Source organism: Calidris pugnax, unplaced genomic scaffold, assembly GCF_001431845.1.
Source record: "Calidris pugnax isolate Ruff unplaced genomic scaffold, ASM143184v1 scaffold5, whole genome shotgun sequence".
NCBI classification, from domain to species: Eukaryota; Metazoa; Chordata; class Aves; order Charadriiformes; family Scolopacidae; genus Calidris; species Calidris pugnax.
This window is the reverse complement of record NW_015090814.1, coordinates 1,906,967-1,934,259: the sequence shown is the minus strand read 5'-3', so window position 1 is coordinate 1,934,259 and position 27,293 is coordinate 1,906,967. Positions and strand designations below refer to the sequence as shown.

Genomic DNA, 27,293 nt, shown 5'->3' with positions numbered 1-27,293 from the left:
AGAGTTGAACATTGAGGTGTACAGGGATAGAGGTCAGGGGTGCAACACTTCTGGTTCACCGTGGAGCAGCTTTCCAGAATAATACCCATCTTTAAGCATTAAAATGTTTGATCCATAACCCACCTTGGTTGCGTTTGAAATAATAGCTCCATTTTGATTTATTTTTTTTTTCCCTTTGGCTCCGATTGATATTGTGGTGGACTTGTTGGGAAGTTAATAGCTATCACGACAATTTTTATTTTCTAAATGAAACAATGCCCCCTGGTGCTCTAGGATTCAAGAGGTCTGATTTTACAGTCAAAATAAAAATAAATAAATAAATAAAACCCAATACAATCTTTTCAGACAGATACTCCTTGTCCCTGGATCTGCCAGCTACCGCTCAAATGCTGTCACTGTCACTCACAGGGGAGGAACAGTCAGCAATGAGCAACAAAGAGAAGTCACAAGGAGAGTAACGGGGAATAAAAGCACACTTGAAAAGAGACACACGTCGCTTAGGCAGGGTATAAGCAAATTACAGGAGAGAAAAATAAAATTAAAGGATCAAGACAAGAAACAGTCTAATGAAAGGAACAGTCAGAGAAAAGTAAAATTAAAACTGTCTGCTTAATGAAATGTAAAATCTAGATAGTGATAGAGAAGAAGCAATAATATTAAAAAATGGAAGTACTTTTTTTTACAAAAAGATTGAATTTAATAAAGGTATTACAGAAGAAAAGGACAAAGAGGGTAAGTGTGAAAAATATGCAATCAAGAGCATTAAATTAAAATGGCAAATCTGAAAAGGAAGAGAAAATATAAGGTACATATTAAGTGCATGAATGCTGGAGAAATAAGTAGAATAAATGTAGTTCGGTATTTTCTGTGCACTAACAAACTAGATTATCGATGCAGAAATCTAACCCAAAGTCCCTCTGGAGTAAAAATATAAGCCAAGCTGATAAGCAATGAAATGAAACAGTTGATCTCACTTCAGTTCATCCTGTCACTGGCATTTGATTTTTTTTTAAATGAAGATGCTAAAAGACAAAATTATTCCTGGTGGGCACGGCACCCACGTGAACCTTGGGATCGTTGCTTGTCCTGTTTGCAGACAGCCAGCTCTCGGGGCAGCTGAGAAACTTCTGGAGCCCCGCCTGGTGATGATGCTCCTTGTTTGTTGTGTGGGTGTCTATTTTTGTCAGTTAGGTTGACGGTTGGACAAGATGATCTTTAAGGTCCCTTCCAACCTAGAAGATTCTGTGATTCTGTGATTCTGTGATAGAGGGGAGACCACCATGAATCACCATTTCTGATGGAACGTGGGGGCCATAAATGCTACCAGAGCTGTCTGCAAAGCCAAAACAGACGGAAAAAAATGAAGGTAGAAGAAAGGCAAAGGAAACCACCCCTTACTGCAGCTGCAAGACTTGTAAAAGCAACCCCTGCGCTCAGGTTATTTTTTTTACCAGTCACAGGCAAGGCTAAAATAGCACATCTCAGAAGCAGGGGATGTCTGAAAATGGCTTTAAGGTGACTTTATGTTCCCGCAGTCCTGGAGCAGCAATGAGTCAGTCAAGTCCCCCACTGTAAGTTAGAATAGCCTGAAGGCTGCTCTAAATCATCCTGGCTGCCAGTGACCCTGTAACAGCAGAGAGGGGTTGCTGGGGCATAGCAAAGTCTTGGCTGCTCTTCTCTTCCTTTGGCCATGTCCTCTGGCCCGACCAGAGGAGCCATCGGGAGGGGGTGAGGGGGGGAATCGAGGGAGAAGAAGAGAAAGGAAAGCATAGAAATGGCCGTGATGCCTATTCTGCTGGAAGACCCTCGCTGCTGCTGTGGCTGGCAGAGGTCCAGCGGCTGACTGTGGTGGGAACTGATCCCAGCACAGGCAAGAGAGATTCTGTGGCCCTGCCACAGCCAGGAGGCAGTGGTAGGGTTTGTGTTTATTAATCTGCTTTTCAAAGGTGTTTTTAGAGAGTTTTTCAGATGACACAAAGTCCCTTTTCCCTGGGAATCTGCTTGTGATGGTGACCAGGGTGTAGGTCCTGCGCGTTGGTGGGTGCTCATATTCTGTGACCAACACAGTCAGTTTTGTTAGTGTAGCGATGCTAATCAGATGCTGTCCCTTACCTGGTATTAGTTGGCCTCACAATAGAAATATTGAAATTCATGATGTTGTGGGAATTTATACCACTAGTCTAGTTTGTGATTTTAATTTGGTTTTTATTTTCCTGCTCTTATAAACCAAATACATATCCCAGACTGGTAGAAAAACGTGAGACTGTGGTTTGATATTTGCCTTTCTTTTTTTCTTTTAAGAGAAAATTTCTAAAGAACATACATACCAAATACCAGCAATAATTTTTTGTTCAGTAATCCTAACTCCTGATGGTTACATTTTGGATATGGATGGTTTGATGTGGTTGTCAGTCGCTTCTGAGGTGACCCTATAGGTGATGGAAGCTGCAGTCAGGAGGGTGATGTATTCTGTAATTCTATTCTGTAAAAAAAAATAGAAACTATTCTGTAAACGTCTCAATCTTGCTACTTCAGTGTGAGCAAAATGTTTTTGGCTTGAAGAGGACCATGGTGCTTTCCAAGCCAGAGGGCATACATTCTGAAACCTTCCCTTTCTCCTACTAAGCAGTGAAGAGCCCAACTTTACTAGTGGGCAGCCATCAGAGCTGGAATGCTGTTGAACTGATTAGTAACAGCAGGTAATTGGGCGGGCTGTTAGAGGACACCCTGTAGCAGAGGAAAAATGATTATCCCTTTTCATGATTCCTTAAAAGCAGTTGCCAAAATTTCGTTTTCAGTCAACTAGATAGTCCATGGTGTGCAACAAAGGGAGAGTGATTTGTTGAAGCACTGAGCAAGACCATTGGTCTTCTAAGTAGTAGACATCTCCTATCTTGCATATCCCTGCAGAGACATATGCACAACCTTGCACATCCAATGCAAAGGATATAGCTTATACTTCCAGATCTATTTTAAGAAAAGTGTAAGGAGGTACCTTCCCCGCTGACTAAACCTCTGTGAAGGCAGAGATAGAAGGTCACAGATGGTCAACCACTTGCTGCCTCTAGTTATCTCCAGTAAAAAGGCCATCCCTTGACCAGCAACTGGTAGAAGAATGATAGTTTGTAATCACGTGTGGTGTGTGCGGGAGAGAGCACAGGTGCTATAATCCATAATTAAATTTAATGCCATTGATACTGTATCTTATAAAGTCTTGGCTTTTTCTGATGATTTAGAACAGAAGTTTTTAAAGGAAAAAAGAAAAATATATGTGTTGGTTGGAGGTATGTCAACACTGGTTGACACAGTCAGCAGCTGAGGACTGGATCTTCAGGGTGTAAATTCATTTAGCTTAGTTGATGCCAGGAGAGCTGTGTCAGTCTGCAGCACTTTAAGCTCTGTCCTGAGGACACCCAGTACCATCAGCAGGAACCTCTCACACAGGATCAGTGGAGTTCCTTGGAAAGGATTCAATGATTTCCTGCCAGGAGCTTCAGCACCAGCAGTGGTCCTGAAGATCTAGCACTGCCAGAAGAGACACATAACCTCTGTCTGTTGCCTTTAATTACAACCAAGGAGAAAACTGTTTCATGTTATCTTCAAGTCTGAAAACTGCTAACATCCCAAAATATTGAAGAACATCTGATTCTGTGGGGTTTGCCTGCTGCTGTCTTCTCCCTGGCTTTTTAGGTAGGACAGATTGAAGCAATGAGTGCTGTTGTGTGTGAGATTGTTCCAGAATCTTACCTGTGGCCATCCAGACACAAAGACCTTCCTACAATAGTGAATGTGTCCAGTTCTGGGCTCCCCAGTTCAAGAAGGGCAGGGAACTGCTGGAGAGGGTGTATCAAAGGGCTACGAAGATGATGAGGGGACTAGAACATTGCTCTTGTGAGGAAAGGTTGAGGGACTTGGGTCTTTTTAGCCTGGAGAAGAGAAGGTTGAGGCAAGATCTGATCAATGCTTATAAATACTTAAAGGGTGGGTGTCAGGAGGATGGGGTCAGTCTTTTCTCAGTGGTGCCCAGGTACAGGACAAGAGGAAATGGGCACAAACTTGAATATACGACGTTCTGTCTAAACATGAGGAGGAATTTCTTTCCTGTGAGGGTGGCAGAGCCCTGGGACAGGCTGCCCAGAGAGATGGTGGAGTCTCCTTCTCTGGAGACATTCAAACCTACCTGGACACGTTCCTGTGCAACCTGCTCTGGGTGGACCTGCTCTGGCAGGGGGTTGGACTGGATGATCTCCAGAGGTCCCTTCCAACCTCTATCATTCTGTGATTCTGTGAACATTTCATCCCATCCCAGTTTTGTCTTTAAAATACCTATCAGTTCACCAGGTTGAGCAGTCATTGCAGGTAGTTCTGGTTCACAACCAGAAGAATGTTTATGGTAGCTTGGGGGAAGTGGTGAAAACTGGATATTCTCTGCACTACCAATTACTGGAGAATTCTTCCAGATGTATTCCCTTGCATGGGAGAGCCCACTGAGCAGGTATCTTTGATTTAGCAGCAGGATGGAGCTGAAATCATGTCCTGACATGCAAGCATTTTGGATTATTTAATAGCTTAATTTTTCCTTGAGGATTGATGGCTTAGTCTGTCATTTATTTGTTTGAGATATTTTATGATCTGATGATTTCTCCTCACATATTTTAGTCAGGCACATTATGTATCACTGTTGCTTTATGTTTTCTATTACTGGGAATTAATTTTTCACACAGTATCTTCATTTAATTATATAATACAATCACGTGCATTTTGCATGAATAGGAAGAATCTGCTTTAATTTAACCATTATATATTTTGCTATCTTGGGTTTCCCAGTTAAAATTCCCAAGTTTTTTGTTTTAGCATAACAATAGTCATATTCACTGTTTCTTACATTATAACAAAAGCACTCAGATGTCAGTTCATAGATTGACATAATCAGCTTTGTCTCTTAATTAGAAAAGAGAATAAAGCTCTTTAGGGGTGTCAATAAAATGACAGATGTATCATTAACAGAAGGCTACATTGGATCAGAATGGTGCAAATGCTCGGAATTGAAATGTTAAATTTTTTTACTGATAACCTTTTATTTCTAATTTTCATTTTCTTAGGGTTTTTTTTTTTCTAATTGAAAAATAATAAAGTCAAAGGTACATAATACAGCATATAAATGGAAAAATTACTGGTGTTGGAGAACTTAAATTCCTTCCATAAAGCCTCAAGTTTATACCCAAGGTAGAACCTGTTGCTCAGGATTCCTGCCACCCCTCAAAACAAAATTCAGCATGGCCAATGCAGCCTCTGGCCATGCCTTTGGTGCACTTCTCATCATCCTTATGAAGTCACCAGTTGCTTATGAACAATGGGATAGCGTGTAGATTTTACTATGAAATTCAGGACACACCCCATACTTGACTTCTCGGTGCAGCACATGACATGAAATCTTTTTACAATTAGTCTGAACAGTCAGGCTCATATTGACTTCAGTGAGTCCATATTTTGCACATTTCTCCATCAGCTTACGATGCTGTTGACGTCCACCTTTTGGTATAATAAGAGTCCATTGTACTTGTAAGACACGGTGCCTTTCAGTTGGAACAAAGAAAAATTGCAGAATCTGACTGAATTCCAAATATTTTAATACCGAGACAATGGGAAGTACATTCTTTAGGATTCAGGCATAGAGATGGAAATAAGATTGCAAGATACATCTATGATCTATCTGAGGTGGCTTATCCCATCAGGGTCTGACAGCCGGGGCGTTCACAAGATCCAACATCTCCCATCAACTTCACTGGCAACCTGAGTTAGAGGATTTTCAGACTTCCTACAGATCCAGCTGCCGTCTGGCAAGCAATATTCAAGCTCTTCCAGGAAGAAATCTGGGCTTTCTGTCTATTCAGCATCAGTCATATGACAAAATTCGAGGTGCAAATGGGCTAGCTGCTAGGCCAAGTAGCCAGCCACATGAGAGACCACCCTTGAGTGTTGAGTGTACTCTAAGACACCCACACCTACAGCTTTCCATACCAGTCAGTCTTGGAGGCTTTCCAGCAATGGGAATGATGAAGGGGGGAACCACCTGGCCGTAGTCCCAAGTTTGTATCTTTTTCTGCCCAGTAACACGGATGAGATGTCCTGAATCTTTGATTCTCTCTCTGGCTGCATCTACTTTCTTTTTATCAGAACCTATAAAGCTCATTATCTCCCCAACAGAAATGTTTTAAACTTTTAAGATTTCAGGAAGCTTTGATGTTTTCATGAATTTTGTGTCCCATGTATAGGCAGCTGCCTCTTCTGCTGTTTGGGATTCAGCACTTAATTATGTGGGGCTTCAAAACAGGTTTAATAGTACTCAGTTGGAATAGCTGGCTGGAAAATATTGAACATTTCTTAAATGAAATTTCTAATTTTCAAGTTCAAGCCTTTAACTTGACAGAAAATGGAAATTAGTGTTACTTGCACCAGGGAGTTTAAATCTGTCCTATACCCTTGAACCGGAGTAGGAAATTGTGCAATTTCTCTTTTGGTATCTATTTTGGGAGGAAAAGAAAATGATAATATATTTAAGTAAATCTGGGACGGACAAGTCTTGGACTCTTCAGAAAGGTGATCCTTTTATAACCCAAGTATTATGTTGTGCAGGAAACAGCTTAGGAAAACAATGAAACAAATAATCGTTTGCAATTGTAATGGCTCTGATTACAGTCCCCAAGTTGACATTTACTCAATTTAATTAAAAAATGAGAATTGTATTTATATTTTCTACTCCATCTTTCACAGCAGAGGGATTTAAAACATGTTCAAACCTACAATGTCTCAGTTACTGTTCCATCTTATGATCTTCAATTAATAATGTGATTTTCTGTGACCGCAGAATGAGTATGTATTCTTTATTTACCTAAAACTGGAATTAGTTAGGTTACCTAAAATCGACAAGGGTGCTGTACATTCCAGAGAACTCAAACAAACACAAAACCAGGAGCTTCATTTAGGTTTAACCCTTATGCCCTCAGACACAACACAGTTTACATAAATATTTAAGAGGGGCAGCTCCAGACCAATTAAAGGAATATACTTTCCAAGCATCATACCATTGTTTTCAGGCAATACACTGAAGTTCTTACATTAATACATATTACATCTGTTACGGGCTCAGAAGAGTTTTAGGCTCAATTGTTTTCAGGCAATACACTGAAGTTCTTAAATTAATACATAATACATCTGTTACGGGCTCAGAAGAGTTTAGGCTCGGGAGAGGGAAAAGCAGATGAGAGCACCCCAGGGGGAGGTTGGGCAGAGATTGTCTGTGAGACTCCGTCATGGTTTGGGTTGGGCTGACCACTGAGATGAGCAACAGATGCTCTCTTTGACTTGTGTCCTCTTCAGAGAATGGAGACCATCTCTTTTCAGGAAGAGGGGGATGAGACAGAAAAGAGAAAGCTTGAAAAGGAACTAAACTAATGAAAATATTAATGAAATAATAAAAAGAAATTAATGAAATAAATACAATCTATACAAAGCTGTATCGATTTCCCAGGATGATGACCACTTCACTGGCAGGCACTGGGGAAGTCCCAGACTGGACTCAGCGATGGATGGGAACTGGTTTCTGGATCTGGATTCAGGAATGTTCAGATTAGGATCAAAGGCGGATTTCTGGATCTGGATTCAGGAATGCTCAGATTAGGATCAAAGGTGGACGAACAGACACAGTCCTCAAACACTGGTCATTGCAGAAAGAAAGCTGACCCTTTGATCCCTCAGCTTTTATACTGGGCATGGGGTAGATGGGATGGAATAGCCCGTTGGTCAGTTTGGGGTCACCTGTCCTCTCCGCTCCTCCCCACTGGTAGGAGACCCCTCTATGCCACCTGTCCTGTCTGCTCCTCCCCACCGGTGGGACCCCTCTACGCTCTGACCCTCCAATGAGGCAAATAATGAAATTAGCTGACCTTGATTGTTATAGCAGTAAGTTTAATCAAGAGCCTCTCTGCATACCATTCCTTGGTATAAATTACGAAAAATCAGATCTCATCACTCTGGAAGCAGATACTGTCAGAAAAATATCCCCTTAATTTCAGAGAGTTCAGTTAGTTAGAAGAGGGTTAGATGAAAATTAAAATTGCTGAAAATAGGTTCTGTTTTACCTCAAACCAGGGCAGATGCGTGTCCCACTGCCCGGCTCACAGGGTGGCTGCAGGGCAGCTCTGCAAATCTCCCCAAGGAAGAGAGGGCACAACAGTCCCTCTCGTCAGTCCTTTTGGTGTCCTAGGAAAACCTGCAGGCTGAGAAGGCTGCGACTGTCTTCATTCTGATATTTGTTAAATAGAACTGAAAAGCACCTGTTTTGTGGCAAATACATTTAAGATATTTTTTTTTTAATCTTTAAAAAGAAAAATGTTTTGTAAGATACTTCAGAAATTCCCTCATACTGAGAGGTTTACATTCATGCCATCACTACTCAGGAATGCTCAATGAAAAAACTGCATTTCATATCTGCTCACTTCAGACCAGATACTCCACTGGGCTGCTGTTACATGGTGTGTAGCATGAATTATGCGTGGTAATGTGAAAAGTATCACTACCCACACCTAGGAAAATAAATTTGCAAGTAATCAGGTTTGTTGCTCCCTAATTGTGGCAGCTTATTAAGGCAGGGACAGGATTTATCCAACTAGGAGCTATGAGAAAGTCTGACTTGGAAAAGACCCAGGTGTGTTATTGCAGGCAGGGGCAGAGCTCAGGGGAGGAGGAGGGAAAGCAGAGGGCTACAAAGATGGTGAGGGGCCTGGAGCATCTCTCTGATGAGGAAAGGCTGAGGGACTTGGGTCTTTTTAGTCTGGAGAAGAGAAGGCTGAGGTGAGATCTGATCAATGCCTATAAATACTGAAAGGGTGGGTGTCAGGAGGATGGGGCCAGTCTTTTCTCAGTGGTGCCCAGTGACAGGACAAGAGGAAATGGGCACAAACTTGAATGTAAGAAGTTTCATCTAAACATGAGGAGGAATTCCTTTACTTTGAGGGTGGCAGAGCACTGGAACAGGCTGCCCAGAGAGATGGTGGAGTCTCCTTCTCTGGAGACATTCAAACCCACCTGGACATATTCCTGTGCAACCTGCTTTAGGTGGACCTGCTCTGGCAGGGGGTTGGACTAGATGACCTCCAGAGATCCCTTCCAACCCCATATCATTCTGTGATTCTGTGAAAGGGTGCAAGTGAAATGGAAAACAGAGTGGGGAAGTTTTGGAAGAAGAGGAGGGATTTGAGGAAAGAGTGTAGAAGCACATATAAGAAGAGGGAAGGAAAAATAGAGTCCCTTCCAGTCCTTGAAGGAGCTACAGGAGAGACGGGGATGGACTCTTGATCAGGGAGTATAGTGATAGGATGAGGAACAATGGTTTTAAACTGAAAGAGGGGAGATTGAGATGAGATCTCAGGAAGAAATTCTTTGCTGTGAGGGTGGTGAGACACTGGAACAGGTTGCCCAGAGAAGCTGTGGAGGCCCCATCCCTGGAGGGGTTCAAGGCCAGGCTGGATGGGGCTTGGAGCAACCTGGTCTGGTGGGAGGTGTCCCTGCCCAGGGCAGGGGGGTTGGAACTTGATGATCTTTAAGGTCCCTTCCAATCTGAACCATCCTATGGTTCCTGTGCTTCTAATATTTGATTTTTACAATATTTTTTTTCTTTACGTCTGAAACTGTATACTACATACTCAAAGAAAATACAGTTGTTGCACACAGAAGTGACAATATCTTTCCATCTAACATTCTCCTCGCTTTCCTTGTTACCAGGGTTTTTATAACGTGATAATGTCCCACCACTGTTTCTGAGATTTCCTGAATTTATTTCTTTGCTCTTTATTACGTAAGGAATGATTTCTGCCTGTTGGAATATATTTCTGTGGGGAGTGCTGACATTCTTATCCACACTTCACTTGTCATTTCTAGGCCAGACGGTTAATATGATTTCCTACTATGAGCTTCTTACTGTGTACAGTTTTAACATGTGTTGCAGCGAGGCAGTATATTAAAGTGGAGAAATGGCTTATGAAAGAGGTGGATATTAGGCGAGAGTCGTTGGGCTCTCATAGGTAAAGTCATTTAGTGTGCAGCATAAATATGTTTGTGATAGCGGTAAAACGAAATACCGGTGGACTTCATATTCCCATCTTTATTCCCATCCTTCTTACGTGAATACAGGAAAAAAAAGTGTTTATGTTTGTGGATAATGCCAACCGAGGAGCGGCTGCAAGCCCGCAAAGGAGGGATTAGCGTTCCTAAGGGCGAACTGGAAAACACAGAGGACTAATCAACAGCATCTGGACAGGACCACGATCTTTTCTCTGGGAAAAGGCTGAGGGCTGTACTGGTTCCCAAGCTGGGATTTTTTTTTCTCAACACAGGGATTTGAGGAAAGAGTGTAGAAGCACATATAAGAAGAGGGAAGGAAAAATAGAGTCCCTTCCAGTCCTTGAAGGAGCTACAGGAGAGACGGGGATGGACTCTTGATCAGGGAGTATAGTGATAGGATGAGGAACAATGGTTTTAAACTGAAAGAGGGGAGATTGAGATGAGATCTCAGGAAGAAATTCTTTGCTGTGAGGGTGGTGAGACACTGGAACAGGTTGCCCAGAGAAGCTGTGGAGGCCCCATCCCTGGAGGGGTTCAAGGCCAGGCTGGATGGGGCTTGGAGCAACCTGGTCTGGTGGGAGGTGTCCCTGCCCAGGGCAGGGGGGTTGGAACTTGATGATCTTTAAGGTCCCTTCCAATCTGAACCATCCTATGGTTCCTGTGCTTCTAATATTTGATTTTTACAATATTTTTTTTCTTTACGTCTGAAACTGTATACTACATACTCAAAGAAAATACAGTTGTTGCACACAGAAGTGACAATATCTTTCCATCTAACATTCTCCTCGCTTTCCTTGTTACCAGGGTTTTTTCAACGTGATAATGTCCCACCACTGTTTCTGAGATTTCCTGAATTTATTTCTTTGCTCTTTATTACGTAAGGAATGATTTCTGCCTGTTGGAATATATTTCTGTGGGGAGTGCTGACATTCTTATCCACACTTCACTTGTCATTTCTAGGCCAGACGGTTAATATGATTTCCTACTATGAGCTTCTTACTGTGTACAGTTTTAACATGTGTTGCAGCGAGGCAGTATATTAAAGTGGAGAAATGGCTTATGAAAGAGGTGGATATTAGGCGAGAGTCGTTGGGTTCTCATAGGTAAAGTCATTTAGTGTGCAGCATAAATATGTTTGTGATAGCGGTAAAACGAAATACCGGTGGACTTCATATTCCCATCTTTATTCCCATCCTTCTTACGTGAATACAGGAAAAAAAAGTGTTTATGTTTGTGGATAATGCCAACCGAGGAGCGGCTGCAAGCCCGCAAAGGAGGGATTAGCGTTCCTAAGGGCGAACTGGAAAACACAGAGGACTAATCAACAGCATCTGGACAGGACCACGATCTTTTCTCTGGGAAAAGGCTGAGGGCTGTACTGGTTCCCAAGCTGGGATTTTGTTATCAACAAGGTGGTGCATTTGCAGAGAAAGCTGAGGTTGTGCTGGGAGGCTGCGTCGCCCTCGAGATGGAAGAGGTAATTTCTCCTCTGAGCTCAGTGCAGGGCACTGCCATAGAGAAAGGTGTGAGCTAACATTAGAAAATCAAGAAGGGAGCAGCATAAGTGTGTAGAGGTCTAGAAAATAGATATGAGGAAATACTGGAAGATAAATAAGTACCTTTAAATACATTAAGGTCTCCTGCTGAAGTGAAGGGAATCATTTATTCTCCTATTCTTCACAGGCAAAATGAGAAGTAGCGGGCTTGAGGTACAACATGAAGATAAAGGTTAAATGTGAGGAGAAACTTTCTGATAATAAGGGTAGATTGCTTGGGGAGACTGTGGAGACTCCCTTACTGAGTATCTTCAAGAACAGCATAGACAAATATGAGGGAAGATACTGGTGCACAGAACCCTGCTTGGGATACGAGGCACGGCATAAGTAACCTCTCACCATCCCTTCCTAGACTTTTTTCCTTTGATTAAAGCTTAATTAAGGAAATGAAAGCCATGGGCTGGGCAAGTGATCTCAAATGTAAAAGGTAATAAAATAACCTTGGGCTTGATCATGAAAAGTGTTGAGTAGTCGTGGCTGCTCTTATTGACCTCACCCCGAGCAGAAACAAAGTAGGATTTCAAGGATGGGGCCATAAGCAGTGAATGTATATTAACTTTTAATATTGCTGAATTATTGTTGTATTGGCCAGGTCTTGTCTTGGCCATGACTCCTATCCCTCCTGTTATGAAACTTTACATTTTGTGTAGGACTATCCTGGAAATGTTCAGCTTCTTACAAAATTTGAGCCAAAAGGGTGTTTTCAGATTATTTCCATTTTTTAAACTGTTCAGATGATTTTCCCACAATGGTACTTATCCCACCCTTTGACTTTTTAGACAATGTCCCAACCACTCAATACAGGCAGTTGTTGAATTTATGAACGTGTCCTTCAACACACAACTTTGAAGTGTGAAGACATGATATGTACCCTGTGAACCTACAGTTGTTGAGATAATGTAGCCTTAAAAAATGGCAAAGGAATGGGATTTTGTAGAGAGTGAGATTTCAGAACTACTGAATGAATTGTTGAGTAGTCACTTTTTTTTTTATATTTGGGGATGACCCAAATAAAATTTCTAGAAGAGGGGGAAAATGAAGAGGCTCCAGTGATGAACAGATTACAACACAAGTTAGAGTTCTTATCAATAAAAAGCTAGTATGCTTTTACAGAAAAAAAATGTATCTTTATTAAAATTCCAGAAGTTCTTGACATGAAAAGCTTTCAACAAAAGGTTTGCATTTTGCTGTGAAAAAAAAAAAAAAAATCACTATATTCACTGGTTGAGTGGTTTGTTTTCGTCAGCATTTCTCCCAGTTTGTCTCACATCACCACCAGAGTCTGTCTTTGCTGTATTGCTCTTTTTGGGAGCGCAGATAAACTCTTCTCTCCTTGGTGTGCTCAAAAGTGTATTTGCGACTTTTTCCTGAGTCCTTCTCCTTTTCTTTCACGAGTGATCTTTGTCCTATTAAAAAAGAGAAGGTTATCAGCACTGCAGCATGAAATCACTTTGCCCAGACGAAGGTCTAGGCGGCATCAGCATGAGGTTTTTTTCCATCCCAGGGCTCTTGTTTCTTCTTCTCCTCTGAGTCAATCCGTGTCTGCATCTCTCTGTCAAGACTTGGCCTGATTCATCTATTTACTCCACATAAGCCTCCAAATAGCGATCAGATAGGAGCAGCACGTGGTCCTTCCCTCCGTAGGAAGTGTTTAAGCTGAGAATTCAAATGTAGATTGTGTATTGCTAAACCTTTCATCTGGCTTGTTCTGCAGGGAATACTGATGGGAATACTTTTTCATGCCACGTATATTCAACCTGGAAAATTTGGAGTTCCAGGAGGTCACTGAGGCAGATAATCTAGATTGGTTATTTAAGGCATGCATAATTTTATAAGTATAAAAAAATTGTGTTGTAGACAAGTATTTGGAAGATAAAATTTTTTCCGTCCTCATAGATACAAAACACCTAATGCTTTAGCAGGTCTGGGGCAAAAATGTAACTGTTAAATTAAAAAAATAAAAAAAAAAGAAGAAGATAGACTTACTGGCTTTCTCCTGTCCTTAGTTTCCTGTGTTCTCTCTCTCATAATACAAGAAGACACTCCAGACACCACATTTCTGGGGATTACCTTTCTTGGGGTTGAAGCCTTTGGCCTCATTCTTTTCCTCACAGTTAAGAGTGTTCATAAGCCCCTGGAAAGACACTGTCTGTCATGTCTTGTTGCTTAAATATCGTGATCGAGCCCGCGAATAATCTCAGACTGCTTTGACATGTTCACAATAGCTTTTGTTCTACTTCTGTACCCATCCATTTCCATTCCTTAAAGTCCCCTGGCACGGTGTCTTCCAGCGTGGACGTGGTACGTGATGGTTTGACCAGAGATGAGGTGGGAAAACCACACGATACCTTTAATTTTTGTGGATGGTAACTACGGTTTGGACAGTTAAAATGGCTCCTCGGTGGCAAAGGATGTTACTAGACCTTTTTCTCCTTGGCTGACGGGGTCGTTTTGGTTTTTTTTTCACCCTTTGGTGAAAGTTGCTGAGAAGTGGTCAGCTGAAGTGGCAGTACCCTGCCGGGTGACGTGTCCGTGTCGGGCTTTTTCAGCTTTGCTGTGTGCAGTGAAGGGCTGCGTTAACACCAGATGCCAATCATACGCCGCCGGTGGATTTGCAAGATTATAGGACAGGGAAAAAAAAAAAAAACAAAAAAAAAAACAAAACAAAAAGATGAAGGTTAAGCATGGGGCACAATAGAGATTACTTATGGTAATGAATTGTATAATTTTTCTAGACAGATCTGGATTAATGTTTATCCCAGGCAAGAGATTACTGTATGTCTGATTCTAGTTGTAAACAGACATTATTAAACAGAAGGTTTATGTTCATGAAATGCGACTATGGGTGTTAAAGCACTTATGATTTATTATGTGCAAAGAGAAAAATTAACCTGTTCATCTGCTATAGTACAAGATGCGCTGTGGATTTTTGCATAATTTGGAAGGCATCTGCTCCTTTGGAATACAAATAACCAGGGAAATGAGAAGGATTCTCCTCTCATTTACACTCATCCTATTCCCTTCACTGCAGAGGAGCTGAAGTGGTGTAACCAGCAGAAGAATAGCCTTGTGTGCTTTTATAAATCAATATTTCCATGAGAGATAATGTTGACAAAGTCTGTTTAAAGAATAGCCTTGTGTGCTTTTATAAATCAACAATATTTCCATGAGAGATAACGTTGACAAAGTTTATTTGGGATTAGCGTTCCTAAGGGTGAACTGGAAAACACAGAGGACTAATCAACAGCATCTGGACAGGACCACGATCTTTTCTCTGGGAAAAGGCTGAGGGCTGTACTGGTTCCCAAGCTGGGATTTTGTTATCAACAAGGTGGTGCATTTGCAGAGAAAGCTGAGGTTGTGCTGGGAGGCTGCGTCGCCCTCGAGATGGAAGAGGTAATTTCTCCTCTGAGCTCAGTGCAGGGCACTGCCATAGAGAAAGGTGTGAGCTAACATTAGAAAATCAAGAAGGGAGCAGCATAAGTGTGTAGAGGTCTAGAAAATAGATATGAGGAAATACTGGAAGGTAAATAAGTACCTTTAAATACATTAAGGGCTCCTGCTGAAGTGAAGGGAATCATTTATTCTCTTATTCTTCACAGGCAGAATGAGAAGTAGTGGGCTTGAGGTACAACATGAAGATAAAGGTTAAATATGAGGAGAAACTTTCTGATAATAAGGATAGATTGCTTGGGGAGACTGTGGAGACTCCCTTACTGAGTATCTTCAAGAACAGCATAGACAAATATGAGGGAAGATACTGGTGCACAGAACCCTGCTTGGGATACGAGGCACGGCATAAGTAACCTCTCACCATCCCTTCCTAGACTTTTTTCCTTTGATTAAAGCTTAATTAAGGAAATGAAAGCCATGGGCTGGGCAAGTGATCTCAAATGTAAAAGGTAATAAAATAACCTTGGGCTTGATCATGAAAAGTGTTGAGTAGTCGTGGCTGCTCTTATTGACCTCACCCCGAGCAGAAACAAAGTAGGATTTCAAGGATGGGGCCATAAGCAGTGAATGTATATTAACTTTTAATATTGCTGAATTATTGTTGTATTGGCCAGGTCTTGTCTTCGCCATGACTCCTATCCCTCCTGTTATGAAACTTTACATTTTGTGTAGGACTATCCTGGAAATGTTCAGCTTCTTACAAAATTTGAGCCAAAAGGGTGTTTTCAGATTATTTCCATTTTTTAAACTGTTCAGATGATTTTCCCACAATGGTACTTATCCCACCCTTTGACTTTTTAGACAATGTCCCAACCACTCAATACAGGCAGTTGTTGAATTTATGAACGTGTCCTTCAACACACAACTTTGAAGTGTGAAGACATGATATGTACCCTGTGAACCTACAGTTGTTGAGATAATGTAGCCTTAAAAAATGGCAAAGGAATGGGATTTTGTAGAGAGTGAGATTTCAGAACTACTGAATGAATTGTTGAGTAGTCACTTTTTTTTTTATATTTGGGGATGACCCAAATAAAATTTCTAGAAGAGGGGGAAAATGAAGAGGCTCCAGTGATGAACAGATTACAACACAAGTTAGAGTTCTTATCAATAAAAAGCTAGTATGCTTTTACAGAAAAAAAATGTATCTTTATTAAAATTCCAGAAGTTCTTGACATGAAAAGCTTTCAACAAAAGGTTTGCATTTTGCTGTGAAAAAAAAAAAAAAAATCACTATATTCACTGGTTGAGTGGTTTGTTTTCGTCAGCATTTCTCCCAGTTTGTCTCACATCACCACCAGAGTCTGTCTTTGCTGTATTGCTCTTTTTGGGAGCGCAGATAAACTCTTCTCTCCTTGGTGTGCTCAAAAGTGTATTTGCGACTTTTTCCTGAGTCCTTCTCCTTTTCTTTTACGAGTGATCTTTGTCCTATTAAAAAAGAGAAGGTTATCAGCACTGCAGCATGAAATCACTTTGCCCAGACGAAGGTCTAGGCGGCATCAGCATGAGGTTTTTTTCCATCCCAGGGCTCTTGTTTCTTCTTCTCCTCTGAGTCAATCCGTGTCTGCATCTCTCTGTCAAGACTTGGCCTGATTCATCTATTTACTCCACATAAGCCTCCAAATAGCGATCAGATAGGAGCAGCACGTGGTCCTTCCCTCCGTAGGAAGTGTTTAAGCTGAGAATTCAAATGTAGATTGTGTATTGCTAAACCTTTCATCTGGCTTGTTCTGCAGGGAATACTGATGGGAATACTTTTTCATGCCACGTATATTCAACCTGGAAAATTTGGAGTTCCAGGAGGTCACTGAGGCAGATAATCTAGATTGGTTATTTAAGGCATGCATAATTTTATAAGTATAAAAAAATTGTGTTGTAGACAAGTATTTGGAAGATAAAATTTTTTCCGTCCTCATAGATACAAAACACCTAATGCTTTAGCAGGTCTGGGGCAAAAATGTAACTGTTAAATTAAAAAAATAAAAAAAAAAGAAGAAGATAGACTTACTGGCTTTCTCCTGTCCTTAGTTTCCTGTGTTCTCTCTCTCATAATACAAGAAGACACTCCAGACACCACATTTCTGGGGATTACCTTTCTTGGGGTTGAAGCCTTTGGCCTCATTCTTTTCCTCACAGTTAAGAGTGTTCATAAGCCCCTGGAAAGACACTGTCTGTCATGTCTTGTTGCTTAAATATCGTGATCGAGCCCGCGAATAATCTCAGACTGCTTTGACATGTTCACAATAGCTTTTGTTCTACTTCTGTACCCATCCATTTCCATTCCTTAAAGTCCCCTGGCACGGTGTCTTCCAGCGTGGACGTGGTACGTGATGGTTTGACCAGAGATGAGGTGGGAAAACCACACGATACCTTTAATTTTTGTGGATGGTAACTACGGTTTGGACAGTTAAAATGGCTCCTCGGTGGCAAAGGATGTTACTAGACCTTTTTCTCCTTGGCTGACGGGGTCGTTTTGGTTTTTTTTTCACCCTTTGGTGAAAGTTGCTGAGAAGTGGTCAGCTGAAGTGGCAGTACCCTGCCGGGTGACGTGTCCGTGTCGGGCTTTTTCAGCTTTGCTGTGTGCAGTGAAGGGCTGCGTTAACACCAGATGCCAATCATACGCCGCCGGTGGATTTGCAAGATTATAGGACAGGGAAAAAAAAAAAAAACAAAAAAAAAAACAAAACAAAAAGATGAAGGTTAAGCACGGGGCACAATAGAGATTACTTATGGTAATGAATTGTATAATTTTTCTAGACAGATCTGGATTAATGTTTATCCCAGGCAAGAGATTACTGTATGTCTGATTCTAGTTGTAAACAGACATTATTAAACAGAAGGTTTATGTTCATGAAATGCGACTATGGGTGTTAAAGCACTTATGATTTATTATGTGCAAAGAGAAAAATTAACCTGTTCATCTGCTATAGTACAAGATGCGCTGTGGATTTTTGCATAATTTGGAAGGCATCTGCTCCTTTGGAATACAAATAACCAGGGAAATGAGAAGGATTCTCCTCTCATTTACACTCATCCTATTCCCTTCACTGCAGAGGAGCTGAAGTGGTGTAACCAGCAGAAGAATAGCCTTGTGTGCTTTTATAAATCAATATTTCCATGAGAGATAATGTTGACAAAGTCTGTTTACTTGTGAATCTTTAGGGTATTTTCTTTACAATTAAAAAAAATATTATGTTAATGTTCAGAGAGCTTAACACATTGCCTTGTTTGGGTTTCCCAAATAATTCTCTTTTAAAGTTGAAAATATAATGTTTAGAGATGTTGAATCTAAAAATTATATTTTTTAATCTATTTTTCACATAATTTGTCTTGCGGACGATTTGACTCCCACTTTGTCGCATGACTGCTGTTTAGCATAAGTGAGACATAGGTACAACATCCACGTTTTTAAATTCTGCCTTACCTCAGTAGCTAAATAATCACACCCGAGTCAGTGACTTCTGTGTTCTGGATGAGCTGAAAAATCTCCCTTAATGAGACTGTAAACTAACTCCAAAACTTTCCTTCTTTCATCAAGTAGACTTTTTAGCTTTGTTCCTGCTAACAAGGAAGTATCTTTTCTCTGTGAAAGCAAAGAAAAATTACAGTTATCAAAATCTGTTCATTCTATTTACGGGCTGTATTTGTAGCCATCTGATTTTTGCATAATGCCATTTGAAATTATCCATTTAACAATGATGGAGGATACAACTGTGTTGCTTTCTCTCCGCTCTGTAACTGATCCGTCTACTTATAGATTGCATTGGACACGTTGCTGATGCTTTATTTGTAACATTCACTCACATATGTGAGAAATTTGTCCATTGAGTCTCACCGACTTCAGAGAGGCTTCTCAGATAAGTAAAGTTATTCCTGTATATAAATGAAACCAGCCCAATCTGTAAAAAATATAGGAACATGGAGAAAGGCCTAGGAATATTATGAGGTGTGTTAAGTGAATTCTATAATTCTGTGGATTAGAATTTAGAATAGAATTAAAATTTTGAATTTGGAATTAGAATTAGAATTAGAACTAGAGTTAGAATTAGGACTAGAGTTAGAATTAAAACTAGAATTAGCATTTAAGTTGTTATACCAGGACGGAATAAAACGTGATCTGATAAAATGCTCTGAATGCTTCAATTAAAAAAGTTGCAGTCTTAAATTGCCATTGAAACACTCCATACCGCTTTTTTATATTTCTCAACTATATTTTACACTTGATACAAAAATATATATTCTATCATGAGAAAACTTTAATTTCAACCTTCGTAATATTTTGTCTGGTTGTCAAATTTTTCAACACCTGTGAAGTGTGAGTCCGGAGTTAAAGTTTCTCGACAAATTAATTAACCAGTAGAAGTTTCTGTGGGCTTTCTTAATGGTTCAGTGTAGCATCTGAAGGCAACAGGAACGTCTGGATGCAGCCAGGATGCGGGTGACAGTCCTGGAGGGAGTTGGGGTCAGCTGCACTGAGCTGCTTAAAAGTTTGAGCAGCCAGGCATTGTATTTTGGGAGGCACTAAAATACACGCGGGGCTCTTTTCTTTGCTGTGCGTTGGCAGACATCGATAAGTCATGAAGATGACCTCCGCCTTCCAAAGGGAAGGAAAGCTAGAAATGAAGATGCATTTCTGTTATCAGTCTGCTCTGGGTCGTAAGTTGAACTGGTGTTATATTTTCCTCTGAAAAGCCGCGTCGCCTTGACACGGTGTTTAACAGTGTTAAGCTTATTGCTGCTGAGCTAAACATGTCTGAAGCCAACGATGACCCTCACGTCTTCGCGATAGCAGAAATGTCTCCCTGACGTGATCCCGCAGACTTGGAGCATTAAGTTAATTTTCCCCTGGATTTCTGAGCTGCCTCCTTTTTAACCCGGCGGAGAGCTTGTGAAGAATACAGCTTCTGACCAAATGACAGAACGTGGAGGGTGAAATTAGATGCATTCAATTAGAAGATGACAAAAAGCCTGTCTAAATATTTGTCAGGATGCTACTTACGGGATGCAGTGTCCAGCCCCAGAAGTGAAAGGAGGACGCTCTCGGGACTTAACAGGCTGGGGAGGGAAAAACTGGGTAAATCATCCAGATTCTTTATGGGCTTGGAGAGGATAATTGAGGGTATCGAGTGGGCTGTTCTGCATCCAGGGCTGGTGATCCCTCTCCTGTAATCTCAGATTAGTTCTTTTCTTGTATTCACTTCATACAGAATTAACCGTTACAAAGTTTTCTGGGCCACTTGAGTAAATAGCCGTGTTATTTGATGGATAGAGGATGGATAATGCAGTGGTTTAGGGGGGGTGTTGAAAAAGGACGGAGAGGATAATTGAGGGTATCGAGTGGGCTGTTCTGCATCCAGGGCTGGTGATCCCTCTCCTGTAATCTCAGATTAGTTCTTTTCTTGTATTCACTTCATACAGAATTAACCGTTACAAAGTTTTCTGGGCCACTTGAGTAAATAGCCGTGTTATTTGATGGATAGAGGATGGATAATGCAGTGGTTTAGGGGGGGTGTTGAAAAAGGACGTGCTCCACCTTCTCCACAATAAAAAAAAAACCCACACCACAAAACAAAAAATACCCCAAAGCCATAAAACCCCAAGAAACAAAAAAGCCAGGGCACAAGTGTGGGCTGTGAGGTGATTGTCAGGTTGGGACCAGAAGGTTTACTGGTTTTCCAGAGGACAAAAGGATGTTCTTGAACACTAACATTCAGAGCTAGCAGTCAGTTAAACAGAAAGAGACTTAGATAGGTAACTTCGTTTGACCACATCTGTTTATCTATACATTAAATTTATGCACAACTTTTTAAAGTAAGAGATCAAATCCCTTGTAATTTCCTGCTCAGAAAGTTTTAATTGTGAAAATGAAAATTTTTAATGCAGCATATCCTGCTGACCTTTTTTTTTTTCTTATTCCTCTTACAGCAATTCAGGGGAGAATGTGACTATGACAGGGTTAATCCAGCTACATAAAAATCCATGCTGTGTATGATAGTAGTAAAGCTTGTGATCCCTTGATCTTTGATTAGATCCAAGCTAGTAAATATCTTGTGTTTAATCAGAATGGGTTGTTCTGCATGTAGTATAAGTCACCTTCACAGATGGGATGTAGCAGCAGAGTTGTTCGTGAATATTTGTTTTAATCCTTTCCAGAGCAAGCACGCTTTATGTTTCTTTGTTGTAAATCAGATTCAAGCAACTAAAGACCAGCACGAAGGAAAGACATTTACTCGCAGTCAGGAATAGGACAGTGTGGGAACCTCTTTTTTTTTTCCTTTTTAAAGAAAAATGTAACTTATTACATTCTTAAAAGGTATTTTATACTGTTCCATAAATATAACTAACACACTGTGGCTGCTTTTTTAGACTGGGATGCAAATATCATTATCTAGAATTTCATCTTAAAACTGTTGGTGCACGTTCCTAGCTTAGAAGACTATAAATATAGTGAGACTAAGATTTATTTATTTATGGTAAATGTTTGGCCTCTGTTATTCTATATTTGAGAGATATTTAGTTAGAATGGTAGCTCATCTGTGCGCTGGTACGCTGAAATTCTTAAAACATGATTTGTAAAGCTAGTTATTTTGTCTGGTATGTCAGCGTCCTATTTACCTAAATCTGTCATAATTGCCTTCCGATACGTTCTTCCTCTGACACGCCAAATATTGAAAATGAGAGGACTCTTTGCTGGGAGATTTTCTACCGAATGTCATTTTTCTGTGTTCGTAACTTGATGGGAATAACCGGACGGCCTGTAGTTAAATGCATCTCAATTTCTCTCACTTATTTTTCCTAATCACCACATGGAGCCTTCTGTGCTCGGAGGTGCGATTAGATTTAACCTGCCATCGTATCTGAAGAACTTTCTGTACAACATATTATACACAGCAAGAATTATATACGTAGATGGTGGGTCTAGTGTAATACATAAATAGATATAAAGATGAGTGTCTCTCATGCCAAAGTTAATTCCTCCTTATTTTATTTTGTTTTGTTTTGTTTTGTTTCTAACAGGAAGACTGGAGAGCCCCCACTAATAAATGGCTGGATTCCTTACCTTGGGAAGGCTTTGATTTTTAGAAAAGATGCTTTCAAATTCTTACTGGATCAGCAAAAGAAACTTGGAGATATTTTCACTGTACATATTGCTGGTGAGAATTATTTTAGTATTTATTTTTTTTTCCATCAGTGAAGTTAAATACTAATTAAAATATTTAGTTTAGAATCTTCCTTAACCAAAAACATTTTTATGTAGCATATAAGCCAATAAAAATTACTTAAATTCACATGTATTGTATACATAATAAGTATCCTTAGGGTATAACTATGAGCATGGATATTTATATCCAGCTGTAGGTATACATGCGTATTGACAGAATTTGTAGGCATGTAATGTATGAATGTGGATTTTGCCAGCACATTTAATTGTGTATTGTGAGGGGTTTTTTTTCCCTAAAGAAGGGAGAACTACCATCATCTTGACACCGCACAGAAAAATATCAGATTAAATTTAGAAAACACTTAAGAAAAAAGTGCAGAATATGTTCTCACACATTTTACAACTGGTTGACAGGAACACAAGGGAATGAATGACACATTGACTCAGTGATACAATCAGGACTGGAACACAGAAACTTCCCGTTGCCAGCCTCTTCCTCTGATCATGCTTGCTGAAAATAACAATATAATAAAGGATGATATAACCTCGCTGCTTTCTGTATTTATAGCTGTATTACTCCACTAGCTCGAATACAAACATTTGAGTGAGTTCACAGAGACACTTAGCTGTAAAAGCAAAGCGTAGAATGAAACCAGAATCTTGAATGGAACTTAAATATATAAATTTACATACATATATATATACACACACACGGAGATGTAGTTTTTACTAAAATCAATTTAAAATGCAGTATTTTCCTCTGTTCAAAAAAAGGCAAACCCTTATTAGTGTAGGTGGATGTAATAGATCTTTTGCCCCTTTAAGTGTTGATATCCTTGTTCAAATTATCAACTTCAGAGTTAAGCTTATCTCGTTTTTAGCTATTCCTATATTTTTAGGGAGTTTCAAATAAAAATGTGAAGTGTAAATTGTAAAGTTTGCTTTGTAATTTCATGCAAGTAACAGTAGCTATATATTTCCATATAAGCAATATTTGCAGTAAAAATAATTTTTTTCTTCAAAAGTCAATTAATTAAATTGCAAGCCGTATGGTTAATTAATACAATTTTTCTTCCTCTTACAAATCTGTTCTTTTTTTTTTCCTTTGGAAGAGCATTTTTACTGCTATTAAATGTGTGATTTTTTTATTCATTCTGCATTTTTTCTTTGGAAACTGGTCTGCTCGGATATTTTTCCATCTTGAAAGTGAGTTTGTCACATTACAAGACCAACTTTTATTGAAATACAGTCCTTTTTATTGTTAATCTACATTCACACTGTATATACAGTTGTACTTCTTAATAATACAGATTAATAATTATAATTTAGAGACTACCTTACTACATTCATATAGCCAGATACAGCCATACTTCAGAATCCTTAATGTGATTAATCAAATATTTATTTCTTTTTCACCTCTTTATTATTTCATACAAGGTTCTGTTTAGAGATTTGTGTGTTTAAACCATCTACGAGTGCAATTTAGTTTCACAAATTTCTATTTGCACGATAAACAAATTCCATTTCAACTTATCTCCCTGTGTTCAGGTGTTTTGGGGAAGTGATAGAGACGGAGGTAAATGGGGTGAGTCCTGGGTATCATTTCAGCCTTATGCTGGGAAATATACAATTTTTGTGGATTTGTCTTAGCGGAGCTATGACTTTAAGTTCTCTCTTGTCGCTATGAAAATACTGACCAGTCAAGACTTCACTAAAGAGACACAGTTTGTCATCCACAAGTCAAGGAAGAAGCCGAAGGTAGTTAGTGCCTCCCATCATGTCCTGCTCCGAAGACGTACAGGATTTCTATATGTCTTACTGATTTGACAAAGATGATGTTTGTACGTTCGGCAAACATAGCGTAGCCGGCTCTATATGGACTATCATTACTTTACCCCCCTGGTGGGTGTCTAAAGGTCCTGTCAAAAAATTCTATCAATAGATATTGTTCTAATTATTGGTTCTCAAACTAGTTCATTTGGAAAATGCGGAACGATGCTTGGAGTTTCTGGCGTTGCCCCGTACCGGTAATGCGATTTCGCTGATTGTACTTTCCCATGTGATGAGCAAATGATTGTCATCCCTAAAAGTCACAAGGGACATGGATGTCATCTTAATAAAGAAATTAAAAAGCACATCTTTCGATGAGAAACAATGTAAATTCCTGACCTGTCGCAGAAAATAGTTCTCTAATTGGTTTTGTGTGGTGGTGCAGCAGAATCGTTTTCCCCAAACGTCACGCCGGCGAAGCACCACTGTACATCATTGTCAGCAGTTCAGCAGAATCTCCCTAATAAGAGGACGATTACGTAAATGCAATAGTCTTCAAGCAGAATCTCCCTAATAAGAGGACGATTACATAAATGCAATAGTCTTCAGGGAAAAAAAAAAAAAAAAAAAAAAAAAGAGAAAAGGAAAGAATAAGGAGGGGAAAAAGACAGAGAGAGGGAGTCTGTTGTGTTGAGATGATCGTACTTCCTAAACCCAACCTCTCTGCTTGTTCAGGGTCAGCAGCGTAGGCAGACGGCTAGGTAAGAACTTAAAGAGCTTGAAGCAGTTTTCTCATTGTTTCTCAGGATTAAACTTTGTCTCTTTTTCTTGATAAGTTATTAGGAAAGATACCAAACCCTACAACACTCTGAGACCAGCTCAACTTTTAATAAAATAATCTTAGGCTTTTTTTTACTAAGGACACTTGCCTTTTAAAATACTGCTGCTAAGTCATTCTTTTAAATCATGATACACCTACAGTAACATATCACATTTTTCTCTCTTAGGCAAAAGGTAATTTACATTAACTCCTTACCCAGCTGAAGCCTGCTGCAAGCATTACCGAAATAACATCCATCATTAGATGCCATCTGAAATGCTTGTCTTTCATCATTAGCATTAAAAAGCTCCAGAATGCATTATTAGAGTAATTTCTTAACTATCATACAAATAGTGGCTTCTGTGCTCAGATTTACCAAAGTTGACAATTTTCATATTTTCCACATCAATCTTCTATTTCTGGGAGACTGTATAAACTAAAAGGGAGATAACCAGGCTATTTGTAGCACGAGTGTAACGCGGGCTGAAGGATTGGATGGGGTAGTACGAATTCTCTGTAGCCATATTTTAAAAATAAGCAGAGGAATTATTACAGGAACAGGCATACATCTCTTATTTTGACTCGTTTCTACGGTACTAAATAAAAAGCTCATTAACATCAACTGTTGAGATTCGGAGCGAGACATTTCTGTACGGACACGTCTACTTAGTGTTTTGTGTTGAAGGATTGTTTTTACAACCTAACAAGGAAAGGCTTGATCCCCAGTGATTTCTATATAAATACCTTCAATATTTAAGGCTTCCTGATTTGTGGAGTGTGTGATATGCCTCCGCTTCTGGCTGATCTGGCATTTACCTTTGCCAGTTCTCTGATGGAAACTCATGAGCATCAAGGTTTTGGTTCGGTTTCAGAAAAGGCTACTTTTAGGAGGTGGTTCTGGGCATTGGCTGAAATGGAAAGGCATGGGAGGGGAGGGAGGAAGCCACATTTTAAAATACCAAATAATAAGTGGAAGCTTTAGGAAAAAATTACATTTATTGGTCTCTGAGACCACCAGGAACAAGAAGTGGGAAGAGACCTCATCAGGGACAAGGACGGGATTTAAAAAGGAAAATTAAGGACCATATTGACACTCACAAAATATAAAATCATAAATTGAGGTGGGAAAGTTTGTTCCAGTTCGGATGTTTGCTGCTCAGGGTAGAGGAGGTGTTGGGGCACGGTTTTGTAATTAGCAATCTGTTCCTGTATGGAAGAGACTGGGGTAACTGGTGTAGCCGCGCAGCGTGCCTGTGTGCCAGTAGGAATGTAATTGCTAAAGGCTCCCATACCCACTCTCACAACAACAACTTCCTAACTGCCGTTAATTAGCCCTAGATTTTAGTCTTTTTCTAATTAAGAGCTCTAAAATTAGATTCTCGGTGAGGTACATAAACAAGCTGCCTTTGTTATAGAGGGGTTCCACTTTTCTAACTGTATAGACCTTTACTAAATGCAGTAACAAAAGTATTTTGGTTTCTGTGTTGATATATATATTGTTGACTTGCAGTGATGTGGTCTGCAGCCTGAATTGATTCTGCAAAACGAATTATATTTTGGTACATACTTACTTTTTGCTACCAGGAACCTGATGAGAATAATAAAAATCAGAGTCTGTAATATTCTGTTTCTCAGAGATTATTTTTTTTTTCAAAGTATGTGCTAGTGTTGAGCAAGTTTTGATTTAAAATTATTGCTAAAATAGTTTGTTTGTCTGAAAACTCATTTGCTGAAAATCATTTTCTTACTTAAAAATGATAAGAATTGATGTGCGTTTGCTAAGTGTCTGATTAAAGATCACAAAGAAACTCATATTTTGCATCAGAAATAAGCAGATGGTGGACAGATGGTTTAAATTAATATTAATTAAAAATCTTAACTTAAATTGTTTACCCTGTAAACGCAAAGTTAGGAAGCCAGCTTTCATCTTTAGGGTTAATAACACTCCAAATCTATTTATTAAAAATTGCTCCAATGGGCATTCTTTCCAAGCTTTGATCGCAAAGATGGTAGCCTCAATAAAGAGCATGACAGTGAGTGAAAGCTGGAAAGAGAGAGAAATTCTAGGACTCCTAACAACAATCCTGATGAGGTTGAGAATAAAAATTCCTGCCAGCCTCTGTGGTCTGGGAAGGAAGAAATAATCAGAAAAGGGGACTGGGAATTGAAGATCGCCTTTTCATGATGGTTTCTTGGTATCTTTATGCTTTAAAAATCTATTTATATCTATGCTTTGTTATGTTACAGTAAAGCAAACTCTACGAGTACCTTAAAAACCTTCACACGCTGTTGACAAAAAAAAGAGGGTCAAATTCTGTCTCGATTTATCCCTTATGTTTCCTTACTGGTTCAATGGGATTGCAGTGGATGTAATTGGGAGGGAAATTAAGGCATGAGGTAATTGCAGAGG

At 39.8% G+C, this 27,293-nt stretch overlaps 1 protein-coding gene and 1 long non-coding RNA gene across 2 annotated transcripts in view; one reads left to right on the top strand and one right to left on the bottom strand.

The window, feature by feature from the left end:
- LOC106886582 (25-hydroxycholesterol 7-alpha-hydroxylase) overlaps nucleotides 1–27,293 on the top strand; it is a 154,630-nt gene that overhangs the window by 110,650 nt on the left and 16,687 nt on the right. Inside the window, exon 2 of the mRNA XM_014939648.1 lies at nucleotides 22,149–22,285. Coding sequence (XP_014795134.1) covers nucleotides 22,149–22,285 — 137 coding nt within the window. The remainder of the gene's footprint in view (nucleotides 1–22,148; nucleotides 22,286–27,293) is intronic.
- Nucleotides 16,581–24,598, bottom strand: LOC106886584. The gene is made up of 3 exons (XR_001411682.1): nucleotides 24,463–24,598; nucleotides 18,556–18,714; nucleotides 16,581–17,724 (listed from the first exon to the last, which is right to left on the bottom strand). It is a non-coding gene; the product is annotated as an uncharacterized LOC106886584 (long non-coding RNA).